The sequence below is a fragment of the Agelaius phoeniceus genome, chromosome 11 (genome assembly GCF_051311805.1).
Source record: "Agelaius phoeniceus isolate bAgePho1 chromosome 11, bAgePho1.hap1, whole genome shotgun sequence".
Classification (NCBI taxonomy): domain Eukaryota; kingdom Metazoa; phylum Chordata; class Aves; order Passeriformes; family Icteridae; genus Agelaius; species Agelaius phoeniceus.
Genome location: NC_135275.1, coordinates 14,260,756 through 14,282,049, shown reverse-complemented (window position 1 = coordinate 14,282,049; position 21,294 = coordinate 14,260,756). Strand labels below are relative to the sequence as shown.

The following is a 21,294-nucleotide window of genomic DNA, read 5'->3' as shown; positions in this document are numbered from 1 at the left end:
GGGAACACTGGAGCAGGAGGGCACCTGTGGCAGCAGGGTGCTGGGGGTCCTAACAGCACACCGGGGACATGGTGCCCTGACTCACCAGGGGGCAGAGGGTCTGAATGGATAGCAGGCAGCAGAGGCGAGTGGAGTTCAGAGAGTTTAATGAGCGCAGGACAAACCCCGATTCCCCCATCCCCCCACCCCCCAGTGCCTGGCCTGGCCCACACCCCAGGCCAGGCCCCCCATGACACCCTAGTCGACTTCTTCCATGCTGCTGTAGGAGGGGGCTGGGCGCTCGGCGGGGCTGGCAAAACGCTCGGGGAGGCCTTCCGCAGCCAGCGGCGGGGCTCCTTCAGGGGCCAGGCCGGATCCGAACGGCACCGGGGGCAGTCCCTGCAAGCAGAAGGTGGGCATGAGAGGGAGACTTGCAGCCTGCCCACCCATCTCCCTCCCTGCTCCCGGGGGGCTGGAGAGGTGCCTGGAGGGGACACAGCCCCACATGCAGAATGTGCAGCCCCTGGGCTTAGAGAGCAGCAGCTGGTGGCAAACCCCACGGCAGGGCAGAGGGAAGCAGCGTGCCCAGGGCCGCTGGAGGCAGCCCCTCCGGCCGGATAGGAGGGCCAGGCTGCAGAACACTCCTGCCCCAGGGCGGAGCACAGCCCTGCACCCCAGCACAGGCAGCAGTGACGGGCCACAGGCACGCTGCCAGTGCCTGGTGGAGGCCTGAGGAACAGAGCAGGGCCAGAGGGGATTTCCAGGGCTGAGAGCACCTTGTCAGGCCTCACTGCCGGCCACCCACTGGCTGGTGAGGTCAGGCAGGTGCAGGCAGCGGCTTGTGGGCCCCAACCCTGGGGTGCCAGCACCAGCCGGAGCAGAGGTCAGCCCACCAGCGCCGGGCACTGACTCAGACCCACGAGGCCGGCACCGTGGGTGAGCGGGGGAAGCTGCTGAGACCCAGGGCTGCAGACAATGAGGCGACTGTTCCAGGACAGGCACCTCATGACCACGGCACAGCCCTGCCGTGCTCCCAGGCTGGAACCTGCTTGGGAGGGGAGTAAACCTCAGCACGTGGAGGAGGGGCGTGGGACAGAGGCAGGGGGAGTCCAGCTCAGGCCCCGGCCTAAAACGCAGACGAACCCCTTCACTGCAAAGCATCCCTCCCAGGCCAGCTGAGGGCACTGCCAGCAGAACAGCAGTGGAGACGGAAAAGAAAGTCACAGGGCTCTGAAGTCACCTCTCACACCCAGATACGCCAGAGCTGTCTGAGCCACACGCAGCCAAGGGCAACACGTCTCAATGTCAGACACTGTTGGAGCAGCAGCCTGTGCCCCAGCCTCAGGGGACTGCCTTCTCCTGGCCCTGCCGGGCTCCCCACACCCTGCACGTGTCCCATGAGGCTACCACTCCACAGCTGGGACTGGAGCCCAGCCTGCGCCCCATGGCATGGGCAGGCGGAGCTCACTCCTGAGCCTGCTGCCACACAAGGTGCACCAGGCACCCAGCAAAGCCCAAGGGATGGTCCTGGTGCCAGCTGGGTCACATAGTGGCCTCAGGTGACCCCAGTGTGGAGTCCTCGCCTCTGTGTGGGAGTCCCAGCACACAGGACAGGAATGCTGCATTTCTTTGGAAAACCTGGCTTTATTAAAGCACCACAGCCATATCTGTGCTCCCTGACCCCACGCCTCTCCCGCAGCATGGGCAGCTGGTACCCTCGCAAATGAGGTGCTGCACCACACTGCCCTGAAGAGACCAACTCCCCCAGATGCTGCCAGCACACAGCCCCACGGACTGGTGGGCACAGAGATAGGTGCCCACTATGGGCACCTCAGTCTGGATTGCCAGGCTCCCCAGCACTGTCTGGGGCTGAGCAGGGAAGCACACAAGCCCTTGGTGACAAGCCCGTCCAGCCCCAGCACAGGAGTGCAGCACAGGAGTGCAGCACACAGCGCACAGGCAGCTGGCACCAGAAGGCTCAGCAGAAGGCTAGCAGGGCAGACTGGGCTGGCCAAGGACCGTGGGTAGCCCCAGCCCCAGGGGAGCTCAAGGCTCCTGCAGCAGCACAGCTGAGAGAGGTGGCCAGCCAGGGCCCGTGTCAGGGCATCCTGCCCTTGCTGCAGCCTCCCGGCAGGTCTCCATTTCCTTCTTGGGAGCCAAGCAGAGATGTTGATGTGCCCACAGGGCTCTGAAGCCCCAGCAACGCTGCAGCAGCAAAGTCCCTTCTTGAGCAGCAGGTAGCCTTGAGGCCTGCCCCACTCCTGGGGGCAGCAAGGAAGGGCAAAGGAGCTTCTGGTTCTGGGTTGTGCCTTGGCAAAGTAGCAGGCTGGCCACACAGGCCTGCCAGCTGGCACAGGAGATGCCAGAGCAGACAGACAGGAGCCGACAGCCCCATGTTTCCCTTGGCGAGTCTTTCCCAGTGATTTCTGTCCTGCTGCCTCATGTCTTGGTCTCAGAGCGTCCTAGGACGGCGCGTGCCCTGGCGGCCCTGCTCCCGCAGCTGGCCACGCGCCTGGGCCTATCTCCAGCGGGGCTGGTAAATGAGTGGGTAGAAGACGTTCAGGAAGAGAGCCACAATTGCAGCTGTGGTGGCCAGGACAAAGTATCTGACGCAGCCTTCATCTGGGTGCTGGGGGGTGCCCGGACTTCGCCTCTGGCCACAGGGCCTCCAAGAGTTTCTTGCAGGCCTTTGGGGTGCCTCAAGCTGCAGCTCTTGTTCTTCAGCCTCCAGTTCCTGCCAGATCAGAGAAGCCTGCGATGTGGAAACCTGCGTCAGCACTTGGAGAACACAACGGGCAACACCCCTTGCCATCCCCCGGGGCAGGCGGCTGCCTGCAAGCCCAGCCCCGTGCCCAGCCAGCCCGCCTCCCCATGCAGCACCGTCGCGGTCGCGCCCACCCCCGCAGCTCTTCGGGGTCTCTGGTGTGTGGGGCTCCGCTGGGTGGCTCTGTGGGAGGCAGCATGGGCAGCTGCCGGGCAGGGTCTTCACGGGACTGCAGGGAGTGAAGCCAGCAGCTGGATCCCGATGGAGCAGATGCGCTTGCATTGGTGGGTCCGGGAGGCAAGGGAGCAGGCAGCAGCCAATCACAGCCCAGCTTCTGTGATCCCAACAGGATCTTTCAAATGACAGCCAATCCAGAGCCAGCTGGAGCAGCAGGAGCAGGAGGCACAGTGCCAGTACAGCCAGTCACAGCTCTGCTTTGGTGGGTAGGAATGCTCTGACAACCAACTGTAGCCCAGGTTCCAGGAGGATTTTCCACAGGCAGCCAACCACAGCTTGGCCCTTCATGGCGGTGATCATGCAGAGCAGCCAGTCAGGGAGCAGGTCTCTGAAGGGCACCCAGTGCCACGGAGGGTGCAGGTGGTCCAGGGTGCTTGGGGACCTGCTGAGCCCCACTGGGATCCAATGCATCCCATTACTGCAGGGGAACCGGTGCTGCCAGGGGCCCAATGAGCCCCAGTATCACAGAGCAACCTGATGAACCCCAGTGCCATGGGGCATACAGTGAGCCACAGTGCCAGTTTGGTCCCTGAAGCCTCTCACCACCAGTGTGTGAAAAGCAGTGCGGCTTTCTCACTGCTCAGGGTGCCCCCAGTGAGCAGGGCTGCTCTAGGACACACACGCAGGGCAGGAACAGCCCAAGCAGGCAGACACCAACATGCCAGATAGCCCTCCCAGCCTCAGAGACAGACAGCTTGTACTCAGGCAAGAGGGCAGAGCTGGGATGCCTAACCAGCACCAGTCCACGGGGAGGATGAGCCAGAGGGGCAGGGAGGCCAGGCCAGAAGGGCCCCTCTGGGCACACATGTGCAGTCATGCTGGAGATGAACTGAGCATTGTCCTCAGACTCTGTGGGCCCACAGAGGTGCTGAGCACGGAGGGAATGTCTGCAGCACAACTGTGCATGGGGTCTCCAGCCTAGGCCTTCCTGACTTTCACAAGAAGATCAGCACAGCCATTCCCTACCAATGAAAGCATTCTGAAAGCACCCTGACGTCTGGCCCACCCCCAGTCCCTCCCTCCCAGGCCACCCAGCAACAGAGCTCACTCTGGCAGGTTTCTCTACAGCACCCTGTGAAGGCTGCCAGGCCTCTGGCTCAGCACTGGCATTTACCTTTTTTGCACTTGGCTTGGCCCTGAGTTGGGCCCCAGTAGAAAGTTCCCCACCCTGCCTTGAAAGCAGCTCTGGAGGGCAAGTTCTTACTGCTCCCTGGCACGACCAGATCCTACTGCACAGCTCACAGCCCCTCCTCCAATGCAGACCCCAGTGAGGCTGTGCCCTCCTTCTTCCTCTTCCAGTGCCCTCCCATCAGCACTTCCACACTGATGATGAAACCAGTTCTCCTGTGACCCCTCAGGACAGGGACTGTCCCAAGCCCACAGTGAGAACAAGGCAAGACAGGCTCCAATGCCCAGCTGACGCAAGCTCTCTGGTATCAAAGGGGTACAGGCACTGCACCACAGCTGCACCAGGCTCTGTGGGTGCAGGTAAAGACAGGCAGGGCCCTGCATGAGGGCCCCTGAGCACATTTCAAGCTCTGTGGCTCCAAAAGCGGCGAAAAGGACGCAAGTGCTCACCTGGCTGGCAGCAGCTTCAGCAGAGGGGGTGCGCTCGGCGCGGTGGTCTGAGGGATGCCCTGGCAGGGGTCTCTCCACGGGAGAGTTCCTCCGGCGGTAGAAGAGGACATAGGCGTATCTGGTCACCACCTGGCTCTCATCCACCGTGGTGACTGTGCTGTCGTCAAAGAGCCGCCAGCCTGAGGAGGAGGAAGGGTTAAGCAAGCAGACAAGTCACGACCGTGGGAGCAGAGGGGTGGCGAGGGTGACAGATGCTCACCCACGTCGCTGCGCTGGCTGTTCTTGTCGTTGGGCAGGCGGGCGTACGCTGTGTAGTGCCCTCCAATCATGCCTCCATAGTGGTTGATCACAGCATACAGGTCATACATAGGCAGCTGCTGCTCACCCTTCCGACCAATGCAGAACTTGCTCAGGTCCAGACTCCTGTAGAGAGATACAGTGACCGTCAAGGGTGATCAGTGTTATGCAGCCTGGGTTGCAGGTCAGCAGAGGCAGTGCCAACCCAGGCACATCATCCCCTGGGCTCTCACCGGACAGGAAAGTCCACCATGTCATTGATCTTGTCCCTCCAAATAAAGCTGCGGAAGGAGAAGCGCTTGAGCTGGATGATGAGGACGTTGGGCAGCCGCCACAGCATCAGCTGCTTGGAAGCCTCGCGGTGCTGCTTGCACTTGGGGCAGTACCTGGGGGAAGAGTGTGTTCGTTACTGGCATGGAGAGAGCCTCAGTCCTTGCAGCCCAGTTCAGCCCCAGGGTCCCCACATGCAGGGCTGGCAAAGGGTATGTGGAAGGGCTCAGCCTGCTCTGTCAAGGGCAGGCCAGTACAGTCCTGCAGAGAACTAGCTTTGCTCCCTGCTGGCTTAGCCCTTCCGAGTGCACAGGCAAAGCCAGCCCATTGTTCCTGGCTGCCAGTAGTAACAGCGTGCAGGCCTGGGCAGCTCCTGGGAAACCCCTGCTGCTGTCTGGGCCTGTTGGCTGGAACCCACCCTGCTGCCTTCCTCACCACGCTTCCTCTGGGGCCAGGACTTCAGGCTTCGTGAAGAGATTGAGGCACTGCTCCAGGGTGAAGTGCCCAGCCCGGGCTGCTTCGCTGGCTGAGCCTGGATCCTCCACACACTCCAACTCCTTGGATTCTACCAACACGAATTCCTTGAGGCGCTCATTGTTCTTCCACACCAGGGCAAGAGAGCAGTCGTCTGTCAGATCCAGGGGGGTGTCACCTGTGAAGTGGCACAGACCTCAAACACTTACCCCACCAGGCTAGACCAGACCACCTTGCTGGAGCAATCCTGCCCATCCCAGTTAGATACAGAGATCAAAAAATGCTGCCAGAAAGGGACAGGTACCCCCCCTAACCTAGTCCCCTAGGTTCATCATGCAGAGCCCCTCAGCCTGCAGGGTGCAACACTGGCACAGCCCTCTTATCAGCAGCACCCTCACAACCAGCACTTGGTGTGGGCATCCCATTCAAACAAAGAGGTGACCCAGAGATCAGAGACCCTCCGAGAATACACGAGGTTGGAAGGAATTGGCCTATTTGCTGAGGAGAGCAGGAATGTCATGCCCAAGAAGAGCTTCTAGACAGAGACTCTGTGCAGCAGAGCCCTTCCCTCCCCTGTCATATGCAGCTTTTACTGTCCAGTGTGGACACCTGGGCTCATCTCGTGCCAGGCAGACTCTGGCACCCTGGCCAGGCAGATCCACTGCCCTGCCAGAGGCTGTAAGGGATGAAGGTGGTACTTTACAGGGCTCTGGCTCACCTTTATCTTCCAGCTTGTGCTCTCGGTTGGCAGCGTCGATCTTAGTGATGTAGAACTGTGTGGCACGGGCACTCAGTGAGTCTGGAGTGTGTTGGTACCCAGGGATGGCAGCTGTGAAGAGGCAGGGACAGATTTGTGGTGGCACTGCCCTGCATAGGGGCCAAGAATTTGCAGTGCCCCCACCCCCACCTCACATGCTACGGCCTTGAAGGGACACAACCACGTGCCCGTGTCCTTGACTATTTTTAGCAGGCGCCTGCCCCTGGCAAGCTGTGCTCCTCTGCCTGCCTTGCCCCTTCACTGCACATTGCTGCCATCCTGAGACGAGTGTCTGGAAACGTGACAGCCAGGCAGCCGAGCGCGAGAGGCTGGTCCCATGCAGCTGAGTCAGAGCCAGCCAAGTGCTTTGCTCACAGCCCCCAGGGGCTCAGCCTGCACCAGCTCTGCCTTGCTCCCACAGGACTTCTGCCAGCCCCTGCATTCCCACCTCTCCCACAACAACACAGCACTCCAGCCTTTCTGCTCATCAGGTCTCTGCTCTACACCCTGGGCTTTGCCAGGGCAGGGCAGAGCGTGGGTAGACAGGCATTTCAGGTGAAGCAAGAGTACCAAAACAAAGCTCCCATGGCCTCATCTGTGATCCAAGAGTCTCCACACCAAGCTCACAAGGGGAGAAGAGATGCTGTGCTGGGAGGTCACCTCAAGAAGGGAGAATTGCCCGAGCTTCTGGCACAGACATAGCCAGCACTTCAGCACCTCTTACCTTCAGGCTTGAGGGCTCTCTCATAGGACGGCTCCTTCTCACAACAGCTGTCACCCTGCGATTCCATGTGCTCAGAGAACCCTGAATCCAAGCTCAGGAGGGAACTCCTGGCTGTCAGGACCTTGCTCCGGACAGTGGTAGTATCCCCCATCTCTGGCTGCAGCTCAGGCACAGCTGGGGAGAGTGGGGGCTCCTGAGGGAGGCTGGAAACCCTGTCCCCATCTCCCAGCTCGGGGGCAGAGGTGGCTGCTGCACAGCTGCTCTTGGCCAGGGGCTCCAGCTTGTCCGAGTGCAGAGGCTGCAGCCCCTGCTCCGGTGACATCCGGCCCAACTGGAACGGAGGCTGGAACACGCTGACTGAGTACCTGGGCATGGAGGTGGGAGTTAGGCCTGGCCAGACACGGGGCTGAGCTCAGCTCTGGGGCAGAAGCACCCTCCTTCCCCAGACTCTCACCTGGCGTAGCCCTCCAGTAGCTGGGCCAGGCGGGCGTAGGTGAGGCGGGACTCGGGCACGCTGATGAGGAAGGGGAAACCGATGTTCTCAGGACGGCACGAAGCCTTGTGGTCTGGCCAGTGTGTTTTCTGACATGCCCTGTAACACACGCATGGCATGTCAGACATACATACAGCCCCTGCTGAACTCAGCATCCTTGAACAGCCTGGGAGGGAGCAGTGCAGGGCCAGAGGAGTGTGCTGGGGACAAGGGGAACACCAGGAGTTCAACTGGCTCCATCCCAAAGGGCAGATCCATCCCACCTTCTCCCAGCAGGCAGAGCTCTCCCATCCAGCCCTTCACAGCAGGAGATCCTCCATCCCTGCCAGGCACCAAGCCAACTCACACGTTGCAGTAACCAACTCGATAGCACCTCGTGCAGCGCTTGAGCTTCTCATCCTCTGGCAGCTGCTTCTTCTGGCAGGCTGCACACTTGGCAACAGGGCCACTGGGCACCTGTGGACGCTGCAGGAGAAAGGACCCGTTGGACAGGGAAGGGCACCTGGGCAGGACAAGGCAGCCTCGGTGGGCATCCATGCTCGCTGTAGCTAACTGCCCTTGTGTGCAGTTCTGCCCCTCCTGCTCAGCGCTCAGCCTTCCTGCATCCCTCCCAGTAGTCCCAACAGGCCTTCTTACCTGCTGGACCTGAAGCTCCACCACACGCTCCTTGGCCAGCTCTGGGGACAGCACCTCAAAGCACAGCAGCAGGTCCGTTGGCGAGACTGTGTCTAGTGAGTTAGAGGGCAGGAACATGCGGTGGAAGTGATTCTTGATCACCTGCCAGGAAAGCAGTGGAGCATGGCCGTGTGAGGGCTGCCCTATGTGTCCTCTCCTCAGAGAGCCACAGAACCCAGTCTCACAGTGAGCTGTGGGAAGAGCAGCAGCCCAAGGATGCTGTGCTCAGCTCACCACCTCACAAGGGAAAAATGGGCATTCCCCAGGCCCTACTGTGGTGGCCCAACCCTCCAGAGCAGGTATCTGCCCAGCACTCTCACCTCTGCCAGGCGCAGGTTCTCTGGTTTCACACGCACACTGTGAGCAACTGAGTCAAGTACCTCCATGGCACTGGAGTTCTCCTTGCTGATACTCACGAGGAACTGCCACCGAGAAAGTGCCACATTAGTCACAGCACACTAAGGCATGAGGGCCCTTACTCAACACACGGCTTAGCCAGTTGGCACATGACCAGCTGCCTGGGGCACCTCCAGGAGCCTTCTTAGGCTCCCTCCCCAGGGCAGAAGGTATCCTTTACCTTGATGGGTTTCTTGTGCGGCTCCTTTGCAAAGTAGTAGACAGTCAGCACCTTTTGCTTCTGTGGGAGGGGCACGGGGAGGTACAGGAAGGGGTCAAAGGTAATAGACACCTGCAGAACAAAAACACACTCAGCTGTGGGAAGTGCTTGTGGCCGAGCAGAAGATCCAGTGGACCCAAGATCCAGCCTTGCCCTGTGACTTGTGCTCTCTGAGGGTCAGGAGCCTACTTCTGCACAACCAGGACAGGGACAGAATCTTCAGGGCTCTCCTACCTTGGAGCACATCGGGCAGACGAGCTTGGATTTGTACTGGCCCTGGAAGAGGTCTACTATGAATGAGTCATTCCTCATCTTGTGTCGTTGCCAAGCCTCCTCAGCTACCACCTGCAGGAAGAAAGGGCTTAGCATCTCATTAAACCACCCAGGCTGCTCTTCCCTGGTGACTTTGGGGGAGGAACACCCTCACCTCATCAGGCCTCCCATCCGAGTCAACAGTCTCTGTGTAGGGCTTGTTCTGGATGCGGTTGAGGTCCTCGTGCAGGCCATCAAGCAGGAAGGCCATGAACTCCTGAGCATCATGCTGGGCATAGCCAGTGAACTGGCTGGCCTTGCTGGCCACAATTGCCTGTGGGGAGCACAGTAGTCAGGGCTGGTCAGCAGACCTCTGGCAGCACTGCCTGCCCCATGCACAAACCCTGGCTGCACCCACCCACACCCACAGCTCACTGTGACACTTGCAGGGCAGCCAGGTGCCCACAAAGGAATGCTGGAGACCCACAGTGCTCCTGTGAGCACCAATGCCAGGGGCCCTACCTTCAGTTTAGAGGGCTGGAAGGCATGGTGTGTGCCCTTCCACAGTGCTCTGAGCAGCATGGCAAAGCCAATGGCCAGGCGTCCACCCGTCCCCAGCGGGTTGTTATAGTTGATTTCTGACTCAAAGGACCGATCTGTAAGAGATGCAGGAGCTCAGGGTGGCTGCTGGCTTCATCATCTAAGTGGTCAAGCTCTGCTGGGCTCCCAGTGTGGGCTCACCATGGAAGTAGTCACGCAGCTCCCGGGTGTTGGACAGGGACTGGATGACGCTGTTCATGAAGCAGGTGTTGCCCAGGTTCACCAGACCTGTGAAGCCAGGCAGGCAGACCTTCTTCTTCTCATCCTCATCCTCATCATCCTCCACGCTCTCAGCACTCACTGGGCTGTGTGTCATCGGTGGCACCATACATGTTGGTTTGGGCTGCCAAAGCAGAGGAGGTGTGAGGGTATGGCACTCAGGGAGTCTCTCTGGGAACACCAGAGGAACTCAAAAGCCCAAGAAAACCCCCAGAGAGGGCTGGAGCCATCACACTATCTCCCACATGGACTGGGACAGACAGGCCAACAGTTGCCCCCAATCCTGCCAACTATGAGTGAGGGGCACCACCTCCTCCTACCAGAGTGGCACTGAGGAGGTGTCTTTCCCCTATCCAGGTCAGACCCAGTGTGACCACACTCACCGAAGGAATGTGTGGCTCTTGCTTCACTGCCAAGTGCTCTGGGGCCGTACGGGCTGCCACACCATCCAGAGCCCCATCTTCCACACGTGGCTTCTCTTTGTCGCTGGTTCGGGCCTCTTCCTTGCTGGAGAGGGGGTGCTGGTTACTGCCCGGAGGGTTCTTATCCAGAGGGGTAGGGCCTGTAGGCATGGCAACCTTTGCACCACCCACTGCACCTTAAAAAGGGGGAAGGGTGGGCCTGTGGTTAGCAGCACCACACACTGCCCACAGCGGGGCTGAACTGCTCAGTCCACACTTGCAGAGGCTCTCTCCTACCCGTGAGCAAAGGAAACAGCAAAGGAAACAGTGCCCTTCCCCTATCACTTGGCTCACACCCTGCCTCACATCCCTCCCACCTGCACCCACTCAGCCCCTCTCCTTCCCCACCATTCCATGCCAGAGAATGCAGCACCAGCTGGCAGCTGGCACTGGTGAGGAGGGCCCACGGCCCCCTGCAGTGCAGCAGGCAGGCAGGACAGAAGGCAGGACACGAAGGCAGGGTGCAGACCTCGTGTGGCTGGAGCCTCCAGCCCCCCCCAGCGCTGGCTCTGGCGTTTCTTCAGGCAGACATCAATGCGAGACACCGTGAAGTTGTACGTGCACTGGTCCGGCTCAATAAGGTTCCTGCAAGGTACACAGCAAGTCAGAGGTGCCCCAGACCCCACAGCAGCCTCAGACATGCCAAAGCCTTTGCATAGCAGACCCATGGCCTCCAGGCAGTAGGGACCCTGCTAGCACCAATCCTGAGGTAGCCCTGACAAAGCAGGGTGAAACCCTTGAGCCTGGCCACACTGAGCACACAGAGCACCCCTATTCTGACAGATCCATTCTGCTCGGCTCTCTCCTGCTGCACATCCTACCCAAAGGGCACAAGGCTGGTCTGGCTCTGTCCCCAAGAGCTCTAGAACAGCCTGGGGCACACTGCAGGCAAGGAGACACTGGGATTTCCTCCCCTGCAAGAGAGCACACAGCCAAGGCAGACCAGGCTCAGGGCACCAGTGTAGCATGGTGTAAGTGAAACCTCCAGATGAGGAAATGAGCATTCCCTGTACAGAACCTCTAGATGGGACTGGTTTCTGCTCCAGCTCTGCACTCTCACCTCCCCTGCCCTGGTGTGGCTTAGAAGGACAGGACTCATACCTGAGCTTCACCTGCCACCGGAACACCGTGTGGGGCCCACAGCCAGGATGGAGACGAAGGAAGTTCGTATCACTGCAGAGAAATTGGGAGTGAGCAGAGGTGAACAAACAAGTAGCCCAGCCACAATCAGGAGCTCTGCAGTGGCCTGGCATCATCCCGAGGCAAACTTGTACCTCGTCTGGAACACTAGTGTGAAGTCTTGTTCCCGGAACAACACCTTGGATGTCTCCTTGTGGATCTCCTTCACATACACATGCACCACCACCAGATCATTGCCCTTCTCATATGAGTCATTCTTGACAAAGGTCAGGCTTACAAAAGGCTCTGGCTCTGAGTAAGGAAAGCCACAGGGAGAGAGGTTATCTTCCTTGCATGTTGGAGCTGCAAGCTGACCCAGGAAAGGTCCTGAGCAGATGGACCTTCCTGACCAGGCTCACCCCATGGGCTCTGGCCACTCACCATCAGCTGCTGCTTCCAGAGCCACGTCGTCCTTGGACCAGTCCCTCTTCTCACCATCCCTGCCCATGGGAGGGGTGGCCACTGGGATGGCCTTAGAGCTCTCTCCCAGGACGGGCAGGCAGTCCCGGTTCCGCAAGGCCTCAGTAGGGCTGCCTGGCTGCAGGACTCTCTTCTCAACACAGGTGGCAACACGGTGGGGGAGCACCTCTGTGGTAGCTGTGAGAGGGGGCATCTCCACAGGAACAGTCTCTTTGGCCAAAACTACAGCCTTTCAATACAGAAAGACACAGTGAAACACAGACACTGTCACCCCTGAGCTGCCCTGGCCCACCCACTGTGGCTCCTGCCAGCCAGTCAGGCACAGCTCCATACCACCTGCTTCCCCCACACATCCCATGCCAGCTCAGCCCCACTAGCACCACAGCACAGCAACTGCAGGGTCCTCACTTCACTCCCTCCTCCACCACAGGTCCTCCTATCAGCCCTCAGCATCCCGGACCCTACCTCATCCTCATCAGCAGGGATGGCTCCTGCATCCCCCGCACAGGGCAGAGGAAGCAGGGGCACCCGGCCCAGCCAGTCCCCAGGTACCTTCTCGAGCGGCAGTGCGAGGTCTGCAAGGGCCGCAGGTGCATCAGCCTGGCTGGCTCTGCCGTTGCGGCGGCTGCCGGCCCTCCCGCCGTGCCCTTTGCTGGGCTCTGTGCTCGCGCTGACCCTGGCGTTCGGCTCCTCTTCCGTGGGAGCTACTTTGAGGTACACTGCCCGCTTGGCACTGGGGCCACTCTGTGTCCCTGGGCTGGCTGGGCTCTTCCCTCCTAGGACCTCGCTTCTTCCTGGAGCACGCTTGGGGTTGGAGGGCTCCCGCCGGGATCTTGATGGCTCCGTGCCTTCAGCCCTCGGCTCTTCAGGGGTCATCTCTGCAGAAGCAGCCTTCTCCTTCCCATTCTCCCAGCACACAGACCCTTTGGCCACTTCTTTGGATCCATCTTTCCTTTTCTTCTGTAAAAAGCAATGCAGCACAGTGGGAAGGTACTCAGGTAGCAGCATCTTTCAGGATCCCTATCAATCCCTCACCCTCACTCCCCCTTCCCAGACTGCAGCAAGACTCTACTCCAGAACCTGGGAATGCGTAGCAGGCAGAAACAGGGGTATGACTCCCTGGGACAGTGGCAGATGGCTCATGCAGCAGGTAGATGAAGGATGTGTCCCACATTGCTCCCTGGGCAGCTCAACAGCAGGGACTCGGAGCTCACCCCAGCTCCCCAGGGCTCCACAAGTTCCCTTAACAGACAGATCATTCCCTCCTTACCAGAAGTGAAGACCAGTTATGGAGTGGGATCTTCTTCTGCAGCACAAGCTGTAGAAAGTTGCCCTTCTTGCACTGGATCTTGCTGCAGGAGCCCTCAATCTCCTCATAGAACTGACAGCTCCACTGGCGCCCGTCTGTAAAGCAGAGGGGAACCACTACCTCAGGCAGTGCTCCAGGCAGCTGTCACCTAACCCACAGCCCCCTTTCACCTGCCCCCAGGATGAAGGAAGCACTCATTCAGAGCCAAGAAGGCTGCAGGCAGGCTGCCACCATACCCCAGGAGCCTTCCAGGGCTCCAGCCAGCTTCCCTGAACTTGCTTTGTACATCTGGCTGGCCTTCTTCCCAGCGGGAAGGCCCTGGGCCTCCCCGCCCTCAGGGGCACAGTCACTTTTCCAAAGGATACCCGGGACTGACTCAGCCATCCCAGCAAGCAGGGGACAGAGACGCACTGGCGCGGCTGTGGACATTTGTTCACTTGGCACAGAGGCCAGCTCCTGCCCTCCCCAGCTCTACAATGCTCTCCTATCGTCCCTGTCTGCTGTCTGAGTGTGTGCCAGCTGAGAGCAGGGCATTGCCTCTGAGGGAAAAGTTTGATGTCTGCCTGCAGCAACCCCGTGCTTGGCCCAGAGCTGTGCCAAATCCCAATGGATAAAAGCTTGCACCAGTTGCTCCGTTCCCATACCTGGTAGTTTGACCACACAGTCCGTGTCAGTGAAATCAGCACGTACATCCTCTGCCTTCAAAGCTCCAGTGCCCAAATTCAACTTGATAATGATCTCATCGGCATTCTGCTTCCAGTCCAGCAGCAGCTCTAGGAAAAGGGAGGGAAGTGTCACCCACTTGCTGGGGAATGAGCCTGAAGTGCCCACTCCTTGGCTGGGGAATGCAAGCCTGAACACACACGCAGTTAAGGAAGTCACCGCAGGGAGCACAGATCATGACAATTAAAAGGGACCTGCCCTCATCAGACAGGCCACAAACAAGAACGCATGTTGCAGCAGGGCAGATGAATCCCAGTGGGAACCAGAGAGATCAGAAAGGCAGTGCTGTTCTTGGCAGTGCCACAAGCAGCAGTGGCAGCTGGGAAGAGAGGGTGGCTCCTGCCAACGACAAAGCAATTACTGCTTTCCCAAGGAACGAGGAAGCCACAGAATTACTCTGGGGGATTTAGGTGGACTCTGACCACAATCAGAAATTGCCACTTCCCCTTTGCATATGCAAAACAAGCAGCCCAACTGCAACCATCAAAGCACTGTACTCCTGCCAGGTGAGTGTGGCTAACACAGATTAAAGATGGGCTGGCTGGCCGGGGGGGAAGTACACTGTAACGGGTGAGAAAAGAGTGCAGCAGTGATACTCTGGTGCAGGCAAAACTTCCATTGTGTGCCTGCCACGCTCCAGGTGTGGCCTTTGATGCCCTGAAGTCTTCAACACAAGGAAGTGATTTTGATCACCTTGACTTCAATCAGATTTGTTCTACCCCTGGGGCACAAGGACATCCTACTCTGTCCTCAAAGCAGGCCTGGACTGAGACAGAAACCAGCCAATGCTGCCCACAAAGTGACACAGCTAGGGATGTTCCCAGCACAGCATCATGTCCTACTCAGAAACAAGCAGAGCAGGTGTCAGCAGCGAGGCGTCCCAGGCTTGTGCTCAGTGGCACTGTGACCCCTGAGTTGCAAGCAGCCTGCCACATACCCAGGGCCTCTTCCTTGCAGACAGCCTTTCTCCACCCCTGGGAAGGCCACATACTGTTAAGATAAACACTGAGGCAAGGGAGTGCTCATGTTAGCTCTGCTCAATGCCAGAGCACTGGACAACAAGGTGAGAGCTTCAGATCCCTTGGCAAGGGCACTCCATGGCCATGCACTGACAGCTGGCACACACCTCGACTTACCCTCCTCTGAGTCCTTCTCCTGGGCAGTCTCAGCCTGCTCGAGCTCAGGGCGAGACACTGGTGGGCAGAGAAGCAGAGCGCAGGCAGGTCTGTCATTCTGTCACCTCACAACATAGGCCAGCAAGCTGATGCTGAAAATTTCACACATCACCTCCTTCTACCCTGAATCTGTGTCCAGGCCTTTCATCCTTCATGTGTTGCCCACCTCCCTCCTCTGCTTTCTCACATTTCTCCTTCCCCAGAGTCCTGCCTGCAGCACTGCAGCAAGTCAGTGCCAGGACAGCTGCTCTGGGCCACACCACCATATCCTACTCTAAACAGTACCAGAGTGGGAGCAACACAACAATTCTGCACCATGTAGGCACTGCTTTTTTGAGGCACATCTCATTGTGAGCTTTTGGCATCCAGGCTCAGCTGTGTTGCCCAGCGCAGTACACCAGGTCCCCGCCTCCAGCCATATAGAGGAGTCCTGTCTTGATCTGACAGAAAGAACCTGGTGTTTGGTCATGCTCAAACTAATTCTGCTGTAACCAGAGAACCACGTGGCCCAGCTGCACTTTAACATTTCCATTCCTGCACAAGCTGCCAATGTCCACATCTGAAAACCTCCTTCCAGATCAGGGTTGGGAACCAAACTGACCTGACACCTAATCCCTGCTACTCACAGAATTATCTCCAACAGCCAGAAGTGTCTCCAGGCCTGCTCTAGCCCCACAGGATAGTGAACTCTGACAGGCAAGGAACCCACAGCGACAGCACCTTCTCCTGAAGCAGAGAAATAATGGGAACAGGAACCATGGTCTCCACTCAGGAACACTCAGAGGGCTGTCACTGCATCCCTTGACTGGCTACAAACCAGTAGGAAACTTCTGCTGACCACCACAGCCACTGGTCCAAAGGTGCTGGTGGGGCTGGCAGTGTAAGAAGCATGGCAGTAGCACTGCCTGGAGGATCTACAGCTCCTCACCACCACTCACAGAGGGGACAGGGGCAGCATGGTTGCCCTCAAGATGGCCCCCACGTCAGAGGATGCAGAGTCAAGCCCTACCAGAGGCACACTCCTCCCACACAAGAGAAAGCACAGTGCTGTGCTCTGCACTGTGGGATTTCACATCAGGGACTGTGCCTGGCCACTCTGGAACAGAGCTCGCCAAGCACTCAATTACCTTGGCCTATAAAACACCCTGTGATTTTGAGGTTACAGTAATTATAACAGAGCAGGCACAGAAATCAAACAGCTTTCCAGAGCCACAGAAACTCTTGCAGGCATCCTGCCCACAGGCATTCCCTGCACCCGAAGCATCATTTTTGTCAAAGGATACATGACAGTTACAGAAGGAATTACTCTACAGCAACTACTTCACCTGAGCCACACCCTGTTCTGACTCAGAAGCTAAAGCACCAGCCCCACCCGCAGGCCTTGCACTCCTGGTCACTGCCTCACAACACTGGCAGCAAACTGATGGGAAAGAAGCAGCACTGCCTCCAGCTGCAAGAGCACTCACAGGTTTCAGTTCCACTATCGCTGGATTGGGGCAGATCACACCATGTCCAAAGCAGAGTCTAGAAACAATCACCAAGGCCCCCTCCAGACTTTAGCTAACAAGGCCACAGGCCCAACCTTCCTAACATTGCTGGGGCTAAGTAGTGCCCAAAGGAAGGAGGTTACAGGTCCAGGGAGGACACTGTGTCGAAGAAGATCCCACATCACACGGGTTACCATAAGCTGCAGGAAGTGATTAGTCAAATCTGCTTATCCTGCAGCAGATGGCTGAGAGGCTCCCAGGCTGCGGGGCTGAGACACCACAGGCCTGCTCACCAGGGATGCTGAGGGGCTCTCACCTTCCTTGCTTTCCTGATTGGCTCGATCCTTTTGCTTCTTCTTGTTGGTGGCATCATCCAAGCCCCGAGACGCTCTCCTCTGGCCAGGGGCATTTGTGCTGCTGGACATTTTCAGCCGTTTGGAGGACACAAACAGCCCGCCGGGGTCGGTAATGGAGTCTGGGTCAGGGGTGCGACGTTTTCTTCCTGGCCCAGCTATCTTGGCGACTCTCTGTGGTCAAACTCTCTGGCAAGGAAGTAATGGCCTAAAGAGAGGAAAGAGCAAGCATGGCAGGAGGAGCAGGTGGAAAAGACCCAACAGTAGCAGGATCCACTCTTTGCCTCAGGGCCAGTGCCCTTACATGACCTTCACCATGTTGTTTATGGGAAGCCCCATGCAGCACTCAGTGAGGAAACCTACCTCATCACAGCTGCTACAATGCTTACTGCCAAAAGCATGGGCTTGTCAGAGCTCCCAACATACAATCAGGGGTCTTCAGTATGTGGCACGCATTAAAAACCTGGAAAGCAAGTGTCATGCTCATGGCTCCCACTATAGCAACACTGGCCCAGAGCAGCTGCTGGCACTAACACCCAGAGACACAGCTGAGGGCAAGGACATGAGGAGGTCTGGATCTGCAAAACTGAGCCTCCAGAATCAACGGGGGGAGCCTGTCACACAGCTTGGAGCGACAGCTATTTCAGTCAAACAGTGTCCTGTGCAATAGCACCAGAATAGGAGCCAGTAACACCCTAAGAAGGAAGCAGGCCTGGGACAGGCTCCCGTGACAGATGAGAGCAGAGCTCCCTGGCAAAAGGAGAGTTCCTCCCCCTTCTCCCACTAGCTGGGAACTTAAACAGCATGACTGCACCTTGAATATTTATCTCCCAGCCAGTTTACAGACAGCGTCAGCAGGGCCTGGCCAGGAAACAGGACACCTCTGCTCCTCGTGCCCCAGGAAGAGAGTAGGCTGAGCAGGGCATGTAAGTTGTTCACCCTGCCCCCTTTGTAGACATGCCCTCCCTACAAAGCCAGCTCCCCTACAGGGTTTGGGAGCTGCTGGCCCAGGTGCACTCATCAGTGTCACCCCACAGTGTTCAGGGCTTTGAGAGAGCAGAGCCAAAACAACCCACTGAAAACAGTCCCACTGGAGGTGTCTCCATGGAGGCAGTGAGAGCAGAGAGCTGGGAAGGTTTCCCCCCTCGCTGCCCTGGCTGCACACCCTGACCCTGGCAGTGCCTGCCAGCCTGCAGGGGTTTGCAGCACGGAAACGGGCCCAGCCACTCGGATCCTGCCCGCTCCCAGGTGCCAGCTGCCTACCACAGCTCCCAGGGCACTGTTTCACAAGCCCAGCTCCCATGTGAGGACGTGGAGCCAAGCCCAACAACACCTTGGCCTAGCCCGGCTCCACTGAGCCTGCCTCTCCACCAGTGGGAGGCAAGCTGTCCCTCGGGAACACCCTGTTCTGCCTGTACCCCTGTGCCAAGCACAGACCCTTTGCTGTGCAGGCACCTCCAAGGGAGGCACCCTGACAGAGGAAGGACACTGCCAGCTCTGTCCTGCTGGCCCCATGTTGCCAGGGCATTTGTTGTCTAGAAATGTTCGGGGCAACAAGTAGCCACAAATGTGGAGCTGCAGCCACAAACTGAGAGGAACCCCAGAGAGCAAAGCAGCCTGGTCTTGCCCTCAGCTCTGGCAAAGCCAGCCCCATGACCAGTGCTGCATCCAAACCACTTCTCTTCAGGCCAACCCGCCCTCACCACCAAGAACCACTGAAGCCAAGTGAAAAGCTGAGTCCAGCCCAACTGCCTGGCACAGACAACTCCTGCCACCCACTGTAGAGAGGCCCAAGTGATCCGGAGACTGAGATGCTGAGCAGGGTCCAGCATCAGTCCCAAAGAGCTTGAAAGAGTGTGGGAGGACAGCAGCATCACCCCCATGCTGCTGCACTCACTGGGTCTCTCCAGGATGCAGAAGCATTTCTGGCTCCAGATGGAATGGGAAGGGCCCCCACAGCAGGGAAAGTGGCAGTGATTCACCAGGCTAGGCCTCTGATGCCAGCTGCATGCTGTCACTCAGCTCCAGTCCCCTGGTGCTGAAGAAGCTCACCTGGGCTTGGTAAACATGGGAAAGCATTTTTTTGCTGTATTTCTTTTGCCTCCAGGGTGAAAACCCCAGGAGAAATAGGATTCAAGAAGCAGTGACTGCTTCATGCAGGGTCAGGCAAGGCCCTCTCACCTCCTTCCTGCACCTCCAAAGGGGTGGCAGAGGATAACTGCTGGGCAGGGCTGAAAGCAAGCTCTGAGAAGGGTCCTGGAGGGCTGAGAAAGGACAGGCCTCTGCCCAAGAAGGGGTGAGGAAGAGAGACAGGGTTGCATGCCTGCTTGTCACTCCTCCAGGAGAAGCCTGCTGCTCCCATGCCTCGCTGAGGCTCAGCTCCCCCGGGTGCTTTGCTGACAGCTATTCCTCCCAGCAGGCAGGAACCAAGGGGGCTGGAGCCCTGCCCATTTCAGCTGCCAGACTGATGGCAGCCCGAGGCTGCTGCACACACCCCAAGGTTTTGGAGGAGTGAGGGCAAAGCACAGGTTCCTCAGGGATCAGAATAGGTGAATAAGAGACTTTTTGCCACCAGGAAATGCTCACATGGGCAGCATGTTCAGCCCTTGGGTGCACAAAGGTTTTGGCACCACTCCTGTTGGCACAGTAGGAGTCACTGCAGGGGAGAGATGGCGAAAGGCTGCTCTGGCTAGATGCCAGGTGAACCTCTGGGAAGCACCTGATGAGCTGGGCACTCCCACAAAACCTTACTCAATCCCCAGAGCCAGGGAAGCCTGGCCATGCTGCTGCGGGGAGCAGAAGTGCTTCCCTGTCCTCTGCTCTCCCTGCTGTGGGGTGAACCAGATCCAGATCCATCCAGGGCTTTCTCCTAACTGTGTATTACCCCTGAGCAGTTTCCCAACCCAGCTCATGCTGAGACTGCAAATATTTTGACTGGCCAGAGGAAAGGGAGCAAGAGGACAAGGAGAAGGGCCACTCCTCCCCAGAGCAGCACCAGACCAGGAAGGACAGCAGAAAGGGCTCAATGAGATGCAATTTGTGTCCCATGCTTGGGGCAGGTTTAGCACTTGGCAGGAGGAGCTCCCTGATTTTTGTCCACAGCACTCCCCATCAGTGCCCAAAGGCCTTTCCAGGGGTAGCTGCAGAGAAGGTTGGCTATCCCAACATCATCATCTTTCCAGGGATTTTTGGATCCTCCATGTTCTAAACACAGCCAACAGAAACATGTCCCTCATGTACACAAATACTTCAGTCACCTTCTGTTTCTTGCTCCCCTGAGGGACCAGAAATCCCAAGGCTCAAGCTTGACTTTTACTTTTGTTTCTGGGCATGCCTGACACATGGGTGGAACCGGGGCAAGCACAGAGTCCCCTGGGGCAGCTACTCAAGCCAGCACTGTCACACAAAATATTTCCAACCCACGTGGAAATCACTGTGCACCCAACGCATTGTGACAGCAGTGAGCCTTCTGCTGAGTGGGGAACCCGGCAGGCCCAGCTCCCTCGTTCTGGGGACGATCACTGCATCACAGAACGGTGTGAGCTAGAAGCAGACCTTGAAAATCATCTAGTTCCAACCTGCCGGCTATGGGCAGGGATACTGATGAGAGAGTCCAGACAGCAGCCGGCGGCCCCTGGCCTTCCGGGCGCCGCTGCCCGGCCCCAGGCACCGAGAGAGGGCAAAAGGAATGTGACCGGTGTTTGTTTGTGTGAACGGTGTTTGTGTGAGCGGCCCCGGCGGGCAGAGCACGAGGTCACCGCGCCGGCTCCTGCCCGGGGCTGCCGCGCTCGGCCCGTCCTGCCGAGCACCGCTCTCAGCCCCCGCGGGCCCAGCTCCGGCCGCCCCGCACGTTCTCTCCGCTGAGGCTCGGCACAGGCCGCCGCCACCGCCATCCGCTGCCTGCCTCGCTCTCCGCCGCCCCGGCTCCCGTGCCCACCGGCCGCATTCCGGCCTCCCTCCGCCCCCGGGCCCTGCCCGCCGCTGCGGCCCTCACCCCGCGCTGGCCCAGGCGCCGCTCGCCGCCCCCGGGCCCCGCCGCCGCCCCGGCCCGGCCGGCCCGGCCCTCCCCGCACTCACGGCCCCGCCCGCCGCTCCGGTCTGTTTGTGCCGCGCCGAAGTTCCGAGCGGGCCGACAACGGAGACAGGCCCGAGCCCGTGACGCACTTCCGGGAACCGCCGGGCACGCCCACGTGACACGGGAGCGCGCGGGGGGCGAGTCACGTGACACGGGCCGGGGGTGGTGCCCGGCGCG

General features: G+C 58.8%; 1 protein-coding gene across 8 annotated transcripts; it reads right to left on the bottom strand.

The window, feature by feature from the left end:
* Positions 1–212: 212 nt before the first annotated feature.
* Positions 213–21,257, bottom strand: USP19 (ubiquitin specific peptidase 19). Of its 8 annotated transcripts, XM_054639799.2 has the most exons (28): positions 21,120–21,235; positions 17,406–17,505; positions 17,006–17,250; positions 15,164–15,220; positions 13,949–14,077; positions 13,266–13,399; positions 12,548–12,955; positions 11,957–12,224; positions 11,671–11,827; positions 11,498–11,569; positions 10,866–10,981; positions 10,319–10,533; positions 9,858–10,059; positions 9,639–9,772; positions 9,292–9,450; positions 9,099–9,209; positions 8,826–8,936; positions 8,569–8,670; positions 8,210–8,350; positions 7,920–8,038; positions 7,535–7,672; positions 7,081–7,445; positions 6,318–6,428; positions 5,561–5,777; positions 5,089–5,241; positions 4,818–4,981; positions 4,559–4,737; positions 1,604–2,731 (listed from the first exon to the last, which is right to left on the bottom strand). In XM_054639799.2, the coding sequence occupies exons 3-28, from the start codon at positions 17,112–17,114 to the stop codon at positions 2,498–2,500; spliced, it is 4,305 nt and encodes a 1,434-aa protein (XP_054495774.1). In that variant the 5' UTR covers positions 17,115–17,250; positions 17,406–17,505; positions 21,120–21,235; the 3' UTR covers positions 1,604–2,497. The 8 variants fall into 8 exon arrangements, with proteins under 8 accessions (XP_077040422.1, XP_077040423.1, XP_054495774.1 ...); XM_077184307.1 differs by lacking the exons at positions 1,604–2,731; positions 17,406–17,505 and adding an exon at positions 213–378 and having other exon boundaries at positions 21,120–21,257; XM_077184308.1 differs by lacking the exons at positions 1,604–2,731; positions 17,406–17,505 and adding an exon at positions 213–378 and having other exon boundaries at positions 10,319–10,527; positions 21,120–21,257.
* Between the last annotated feature and the right edge of the window lie 37 nt (positions 21,258–21,294).